The following is an 8699-nucleotide window of genomic DNA, read 5'->3' as shown; positions in this document are numbered from 1 at the left end:
GGGCTGTGGAGCCCAAAACTGAGGCTAAGACATCTGCAGCTGGGGCTCTGAATGTTTCTTGGTTTTGTTTTTCTTTTCTTCAAGCTCTTTGAAGAGGGCCTAGTTATCTCTACCAAACCAAAGCCCCATCCCACAAAGACTGACCCACCTGCCCGCACAGGTGGAGGCAGAGATCTGAAAGGCTCCAGGAGGTGGAAATTCAGGCCCCATCTATCCTGGTGACAGGCCTGGGGGAGTGCAGGCTAGTGTGGACGGGACCCCAGTACACAGTCAGACAAACAACACACAGCTGTCCAGAACCTCTGAAGCACCTTTTATCCAGGCCTCACAGAGCCCAGTGCCCCCAAGTACCCACCCCACAGTCCTCAAGGGGCACAGGCATTGCAGCAGTCCAGGGCTTGAGAACCTGTATGCTCCCCAGCCCAGCCCTCTCCAGGGCCACAGACCCACTCTCGCCTAGCCATCAGTCCATCAAGGTGGGGCCTTGGGACTGAGCTGGCCTCAGACCTTTCTCCATCCCTTATCCCAGGGGCTCCATCAGTCTGGGCTGGCTCAGCACCATGTTAAAGAGCTTCCTTGCAATCCCCCTTAAATAAAACCATCCCAGAGCAACCCACCCACCTGGCACCCTGGATATATGATTCCACTGCTTATGCTTTTGAGAGAGTAGGGGGGACCCTCTCCTCCTGCCCTCTGCCCCAGGGAATAGCATCTCCCTGAAAAACCAGGGGAAGTTTTCCTCCCCATCCTGGGGCAGAGATGAGGGCAGGCCTGGCATGGCATGGAAAATCCAGGAATCCCCATCTGGCCCCGCCATCCCTCTCTGCTCCTTGCCCTCTTAGCAGCCTGGGTCAAGTGTGACTTACCCAAGGTCACAGACCCAGGACTCAGAGTCCTGCTTATCTAGGAGGCGGCTCTGGTTTTGATCACCCACACTAGCTCCAGGGCAGGGACCTGACTCTGAGCCCGCCTCTGTTCTCGGCCCCTTGCAGTTCTTTGGCCGGAAGTGAGCTGGGGAGGTTCCAGCTCTTGTCTCCACTTGGTCCTGGATCCCTGGGCCTGCTTCCCAGCACCCTCCACACCCTGGTGTCTCCAGGACTCTCTGGCCCTGGGGAGACTCAGACAGCACCAGGGCATGGGAGCAATGGGGCCGGGGCCCAAGCAAGCCTGTCCCTGGCCCAATCGGCATCTGGGCCCAGGCTAGGCCTCACACCCAGTACTGGCCGTTCTTGAGGGCAGGGTTGGCTGTCCGGCAGAACTGCAGCAGCTCGGGGTCAGGCTGGCCCCCCGGTGGGGACCCCTGGCCAGGCACCGCCGTCAGTGGGATGGCCTGGCCTGGCTCCACCTTGCGGAAGGTCTCGGCGTCACTGGCCAGGCCGTTTCGGGGCTTGGCAGTCAGCACCTGGACGTTGTGCTTGCCTGTCTTGTTGCGTTTGCGGAGGTAGAAGAGCAGAGGCACGATGAGGGCCAGGAGCAGGAGGACCAGGCAAATGGGGATGATGACGCTGAACATGTTGGCCTCCAGGAAGCCCAGGAAGCCCCCGCTGGCCATGGGGGGCACAGGGCTGGAGGTCGCTGGGCTTGGCCCGCCCGTGGGGGTGCCGCTCTCTGGCTCCCCGGTTTCGGTCCGAGCAGCCTCAGGCAGACTGAGCAGGGCCACTCTGTAGGTCCGGGCTGCATTGAAAGGCTCCGTGGCAAAGTCCAGCGAGGCCACAGCGGGAGGGACACCCCTTGCCCACAGCTCCAGAATGAGACTGTCACCCGTGGGGCCGGGAGAGCTACCCTCTGGTCTGCCTACCTCCAGCCCCAGTCGGCCATCCTCAAGGTCCTGCTGGGTGAACTGCTCCACAAGCTGGCCTCCCCGAGGCTCTGTCCTGGCCCGGGGCACTCGAACCACGCGGCCGTGCCGGGGTCCTGCCAAGAGCCGGAAACGCGGCACACTGCCCGTGCGGTTGGCCAGCTCTCCCGCATCTAAGACAGTGGGGTCCAGGCGCAGGGTGGCACCCTGGGGCCACGGCCCACCTGTCCACACGTGCAGCAGAGCTCTCACGGTGACGTTCACCGTGGCGGATGCGTTGGCACCCCTGGCCAGCGCCAGGATGCTGAACTGATCGTGAGAGGAGGAGAAGTTGGTGAAGGCAAAGACCACGTCTCCCTGGTCTACCTGGAGCTGGCTGAAGGCTGTGGCAGGCTGCCCGCCCACCAGCAGATGCCCATACCGGGGCCCCCGGGTGAGGCGGTAGGCTGCGTCTGGCTCCTCCCGATCGGAAACCACGCGGAGCTGCTGCCGGCTCAGGGAGGAGCGCCCTAAAGCTTGGGGCACCTCCAGAGGCGCCCGCAGCTGCACCTCAATGGCTGAGGGCAGGACGTCCACGGCCAGGGACATGAGCAGCGGGGGGCTGGCCCCGTCGGAGACACTCAGCTGGAACACGCCCACCACGCTGCTCCCATTGGCCACGAACGCCAGGCGTCCTGCATCCACATCAGCCTGCGTGAAGCGGGTCACCGGCCCCGGGCTGGCCCCCGCCAGGCTCAGGAAGCCGTTGTGGGGGGCCCGCTGCACCTCATACTCGATCTCCCCGGGAGTGGAGTCTGGGTCCACCACGCTCAGCTGGGCCCGGGAGACAGGGCTGCGGGAGCCTCGGGTGAGCCGGAGCGGGACGGAGGGCTGAGGCTGCGGCGGCCGCTCATTCACATCGCGCACCGTGATGGTGAAGGCCTCTGAGGTCTGCGGTCCCGCCACGGAGGTCCCCGCCGGCCCTTGGAGGTGGGCGCGGAAGCGGAAGCCATCCTGCTGGGTGCCCCCGCCGCCGTGGGCGTACACCAGCTGACCTGCGGCCAGCTCAGACTGCAGGAAGTGGGGCCGCGCGGCGTGGAGGGGCTCCTCGGACACCAACAGCTGGCCCCGCGTGGGGAACTGCGTGATCTGGAAGAGCACGTCATGCTCCAGGCGTCGGGGCGATGGGACGCTGGCCAGGAGGTTGGCGGCGTCGAGGGCCGCGGTGGTGATCTCTGCCCTCTGGCCTTCTGAGACCCAGAGACCTGGGGACAGGACACAGGCTGTGAAGGTCCCGTCCACCAAAGGGAGAGCCATGGACCTTCAGACCAGAGTCTTCAAGGCCCGGTTGTCTCTCCCCGCTGAGACCAGGCACCCAGCCTGGGCCTCAGGGTCCCAGGAGGACTGGGATCGTATCCCCCTGCTGACCCCACCTGCCCATCCTCCCTGTAATATACCAGGTCCTCAGAGCTGACATGAGCTGCTGACCTTTGGCCTTGTGCCCCCCACCCCCAAATTTGCCAGCCTATGATGCTGTTCACCTTTGTTCCTCCAGAGGCGGCTGGGGCGCTGGGGACAGGCAGCCTCGAAAGTCACGGTCACGGCAAGGGTGGCGACCATGTCTGGGGCAGGGGGTGAGGACAGCTGGAGCTCCAGGGTGTCATGGGCCTCCCAGAAGGGCTCAGAGGGCATCTCGTGCTCAAACAGAACGTTCCCAGCATACACCTGCGGGGACACCCCACTGGTTGGATGGGATCCTGCAGGGCCTGGGACCCCCTCGGAGGCTGGCGCTGGCACTGGGCCCTGGGGTCTCCCTGGTAGACCCCCAGAGCCCAGCCACCCTCGAGGCTCTCCCCAGTGTGCCTCGCTCTATGTCTCCTTCATCAGCTTAGCAGGTCGCCACAAAACAGTCACGTGACAGTGAAGAGCTAGGCTCTGGATCCGGACGCCTCTGTCAAACCCCAGCTCTGCTACCTTGGGCGAGTCACCTAATCTCTCGGAGCCCCTGGGAAAGCAGTACTCTATCTGTGCCTCTGTCCACAGCAGCTCGGTCCTCTTTTGCATGAAATCCCTGTCCCTCCTCCCTACTGAAGCCACCACTTCTACCAATGCCCATCTTCTCCCCACGGCATCAACGTCCCCCCAGACGGATCAGTCCCATCATTAGGTAACTATGCTTTCCGTCCATCTTAAAGAAGAAACCTCTCCTGACTTTACTTTTTACACCAACATTTGTTCTTCCACCTTTTAGGCTCTTTGCAGCAAAAAGCCAGAAGGAATAGTCTGTACTCTCCCCTATGCAGTCTTGAGCACACTGCCCCCAGACTTGGGTTCCTGCTGTTGCCAAGGGGACCATGGCCTCCATGTCACTGAATCCAGAGGCCAGTTCTCAGCAGCATTGGACACAAGTGAGTGTTCCTTCCTCCAGCCTACCCGATGGCTTCCAAGCGGTTCTGCTCCCTTGGTTGACCTCCAGCCTTACTAGTTGCTTCTTCATAGACTCTCCTGCTGGTCCTGCCCCTTCCCCCCAATGTCTGTGGTTTGGCCTTGACAGTCTGCCTACAGGCACTACCCATGTACTCTCACTGGGTCTCACATCCTCAGATGCCAGCCATGAGACGACCCCTTTATTTGTCTCTCCAACCCTGGGCTTCACTCTCCTGAACTCCAGGCTCATAGCCACCTGCTTCCTGGGCAGCTCCACTGGGATGTCTGAGGGACATCTCAAACTCAGCATATCCGAGACGACCCCTGACCTGCTCCGCCTCTCCCAGCCTTCCCACTGTGGAGGGCATGGCTCTGTTCTTCCCGTGGCTCGGGTCCCCAGAGCCTGAGTCACCCCTGATTCCTCGCTTCCTCTCTTAACAGTGTCATCTCTGGCCTGGATCATTGCCGGAGCCTCCTAACTGTGTCCTGGCTCTCTCTCTGCCCCTCACGCATGCATGCTAAGTCACTTCGGTAGTGTCCGACTCTTTGCAACCCTATGGAGCCTAGCCCGCCAGGCTCCTCTGTCCATGGGGAGTCTCCAGGTAAGGAGTGGGTTGTCAGGCCCTCCTCGAGGGGATCTTTCTGACCCAGGGATAGAACCTGCATCTCTTAGGTCTCCTGCATTCGCAGGTGGGTTCTAACACAGAAGTCAGGGTGAGCCTTTAAAAATGTAAGTTGGGTTCTGTCAGTCTTGCTCAAACAGTGCAATGGCTCAGCACCCTTAGGTTTCAAAGACCCGATGTGACCCGTTACCTGCGACCTCACCTCCTCCCTCTCCACTCCAGCCACGCCCGCTGTTCTCTAGGGCCAGCTGTTAAACACCAAGGAATAGTCTCCACTTCCATCAAGAAATCCACTCCCTCCCCTTCTAATCCCAATGTGTCTTCTTGGCTTATCTTTTGTTTTCCCCTTTTAGGAGACACAGGGAACTATTTTCCTTCTCGTGGAAAAACAGGACTTGTGCAATAGTGAGGAGGAAGCCGACTGGGGTCACAGTGTGTGGGAGGCTCTAGGCTTCCATCTCACTATTGCACCGGGGTTGTGGTGAAGTGGGGCACCCTGCCGAGTCAGGATGGGGAGCAGAGCTGGTCTAAGCTGGAGGTGCTCTTCAGAGGCTGTCCAGGAGAGGGGAACACAAACTTTTTAAGAAACTGGAAATCAGGTTGTGTGTGGGTGAAATACCCCAAAGGTTATATCTTGACCACTAATTTAAAAATATTAAATGCATGTGCAAGCCAAATAAAACACATCTGTGGGCCAGCTGTGGTCCACAAGGACTGCCAGTTGTGACCTCTGGCCCGGTGCTGACCGATGAGCAGGAAGGAAACAGAAACCCTCGGGAGCTGAGAGGGGGGAAGCTGGAGGTCTGGGTACACGAGGTACTTGTGGGTGGGGGGGCTGTCTGGTTGGGGATGAGGCAAGTCACAGGTGAGGTGAGGAGGGGTCCCTGGCTTCTGGGAACCAGCAGCATCCTTTGCTGAAAGAATCTTGGACTAGCAATCTGAAGGCATAGCCCCGGGATGGCTTCAAATAGCCACGGGATCCGAATAAAGTCCTTTGACCTCTGTAAGCCTCAGCTTCCTTATCTGTAGAATGGAGACACCTGGCCCCTGTCTCCTCTCCACTCCCCCCAGCTCAGAGTACTGTGCCACCGAGGCACTGTCAGATCCCACCCGGTTCTGCCCTGCCCCTTTCACCAAGGGGAGGGTGTGTCTGCCTCAAAGCCTCCTCCAGCTTCCCTGGGTGGTGCTGCCAGCCTGGCCCCCTGGTGGCCATTCAATCTAGTCCACGGTGTGGGGGAGGGGCCTGAAGTCCTCCTCCTGCTCCACCCCCCTCCCCGGGCATCCTGGGATTCAGGGTGCACAGCTGCCCTGCTGAATATTTAATTGTGGGGGGGGGGCTGGGAAGGGGGGCCATAGCAGATGCTGGGAGCACAGAGAACACGAGCCTGGGGGACGGTGATGTGAGAGACCTGAGAACCTCTTCCCACCCTCATTAAAGTTCCTTCCTGCCCTCACCTGGAAGGCCCCCATCCCCACCCCCCACCGCCATGCTCCGCCTTCAGGGAGAGCCAAGGCTGCCCTGGAATGCCGGGCGCCTCCTGTGCTTACAGGGACCATAATTTAAATGATGGCTGCTGGCCCCACTGGCCCAGGTAGCACAGAGCACTCTGGAACCCCCACAGAAGCAGCCCGGTGGTCTGCCTCTTCCCATGGTTGAGAGTTCTAGCTTTCACTGGTGGCCTCTGCTCGGGGACAGCTGTGTCCTGCAGCTGCCCTGAAGCATGGCTGGCAGCTTCACCCCCAGCTCGACTTACTCAGCTGCTTGTGTCCACTCGTCTGCTTTCAGGACCCACTCTGCTTCTTTCTGGCTCTTCACCTGAGCCCCGGGCACACATCTCTGCCCTCAAGCCCACCAGCTGCCTTCATCCCAAACTCTATCCCCCCCAAACCAAGCACTGTCCCTCACCAGCCACTGGGGGTGTCTAGTGTCCCTATGCAGTATACTCTTGCCCTAGTCCCCTAGGGTCCAAGTGCAGTTTCTTCTGGAAGCCAAGTCTGAGAATCCGATCCCTGCTCTGGGCCCCTAGAGCCCTGGTCTCCTGCATCCTTCTTCCTTTCTCTGGAACACTAAGCCCCATCCCTCCCCCACCCCCCAGCCTGGCAGCTTCTGGAAGATGGGGCATGCAGGGCCTGGACCATGGCAGGCCCAGGGAGGCTGGAGCTGGGACCCGTGTCAAGTGTGTCCAGGGGGAGAGTGGGCCTTAGACTGGATGGAGTCTAAGCCTTGAGTGGCTGAAGAGAGCGGCCCTTACCTCTGCCTGAGTGAAGTTCTCCAGGGCCTCCCCGGTGCTGCCCTGCTGGGTGTGGAAGAGCCGGCCAAGCCGGGGGCCCCCCAACACCCGGTAGAGCAGGTGTTGGGGGTCAGTGCCCGCACTGGAACTGGCTCTCAGGCTCTGGCTGCTGAGCGGCTGGACGGACCCTGCAAGAGGCCAAGGGGGACTGTCGGCCTCTGACCAGGAGCCAGGGCCAGACCCGCGGCCGCTGGGGAGGCAGAGGGGCCCTAGCGTGGCTCGCCCACCTGGGCAGACGGTCAGCGTCCGGCTGCCCTCCAGGGAGAGGAGCAGCTGCTTCTGGGCCGTCACCCGGAAGAAGTGTCCCGCGGAGCTGTGCTCGCCATCAGACAGGCTGAAGCGGAAGCCTCCGTCCAGAGCTCCTAGGACGGGAGGGGAGTTGAGCCTCGCCGGCCCACGCGGGCACCCAACCTCGGGGCACCCCCACCTCCCGGCACCCACCTCTGTGTGAGAACAGCACAAGTCCGCCGTCAAGCTGGGCCTGGGTGAAGCTGTGGATCTCGGTGCTCGGCGCTGTACTCAGCACCACCCGTCCATTGCTGGGCCGCTCCAGGGTGTAGACCAGGTCCTCGGGTCCGGAGTCGCTGTCTGTGCCCCTAAGGGCCTCCGCTGGGATGGGCACCGTGGTCTCCTCCCACATCTGGGGATACAGGCCTGTGAGGGGTCTGCTCCCACCAAGCCCACCCACTTCATTCCTCCCTGGCCTGGGCGCATCGTCAGGGCTCCAACTGTACCGCCATACGGGGCTCCCCCGCACAAAGGGGCCCTCCACCCCATTCACTTTCCCCTGTTGGCCCAAGGTTCCCATGCCCAGGCTCCCAGCTCTCCATCCGCCCTAGTCCAGCTTGTCCCTCAAGACCAGCTCATGTACCCCTAACCCAGGAAGCCCCCAGCTTTCACCTGGCAGAGACCCCCCAACCCTGACCCATAGTGCTGACTCTGTGGTTCACCAGCAGGGCAGGGGTCTCCCTTCAGACCCCCCATGGTGAGTCTGGGCAGGAGCACGGGATGGGAATCGGATCAGGATACTTAGAAATGGGCGCTCTTTCCAGGTGAGGGAGGGGGTGGGAGGCGTGGTGAGCTGGAGAGGCTGGTGGCAGGCCACTGTCTTGCAGTGCTTGATGGGGGCCCAGGTGTTCCCAGTGCAATCACCAGCCCCCAGGCAGGTGGGTAAAGGCTTCCTGGGTGCAGGCAGCCCCTCCCCAGGCTGAGTGAAGGGGAGACCCCACAAGCCTCCGTCCTGTCAGCAGGACAGAATCACGTTCCGAGGGTCCAATTGGATCAGCAACTTATGAGCGGTACTGGGGAGGGGCTCCCTGGAAAACCAAGCACGCTGGGATTCCCTCTCCCAGCCCAAGGCTGACCTCAGCCAGAGCTCTGGAAGGAGGGCCATATTGTATAGACCGGGCCTTAGCACAGGGCTCCTGGCACAAACACGGTAGACAGCACCACCTGGTGGCGAAACAGCACACAGCGCCATCTGACTGTGGTCTCCGGGCAGCCCTCAGCCTGAAACCTAACCTCTGCGGGCCTCCCCCGCACCAGGCTGTTCCGCACAGGCACATCCTATACACCAAAGAT

The 8699-nt window shown here is 61.3% G+C and overlaps 1 protein-coding gene across 1 annotated transcript in view; it reads right to left on the bottom strand.

Moving 5' to 3' along the window:
* Positions 1-290: 290 nt before the first annotated feature.
* The window catches only part of CSPG4 (chondroitin sulfate proteoglycan 4), a 35438-nt gene continuing 27029 nt past the window's right edge, over positions 291-8699 (bottom strand). Inside the window, exons 6-10 of the mRNA XM_061158950.1 lie at positions 7560-7758; positions 7346-7480; positions 7080-7246; positions 3319-3502; positions 291-3042 (exon numbers count right to left, since the gene is read on the bottom strand). Coding sequence (XP_061014933.1) covers positions 1208-3042; positions 3319-3502; positions 7080-7246; positions 7346-7480; positions 7560-7758 — 2520 coding nt within the window. The 3' untranslated portion in view covers positions 291-1207. The remainder of the gene's footprint in view (positions 3043-3318; positions 3503-7079; positions 7247-7345; positions 7481-7559; positions 7759-8699) is intronic.

The sequence above is a fragment of the Dama dama genome, chromosome 13, assembly GCF_033118175.1.
Source record: "Dama dama isolate Ldn47 chromosome 13, ASM3311817v1, whole genome shotgun sequence".
Classification (NCBI taxonomy): domain Eukaryota; kingdom Metazoa; phylum Chordata; class Mammalia; order Artiodactyla; family Cervidae; genus Dama; species Dama dama.
Note: the sequence above shows the minus strand (reverse complement) of the source record. Positions and strands in the feature narration are given on the sequence as shown.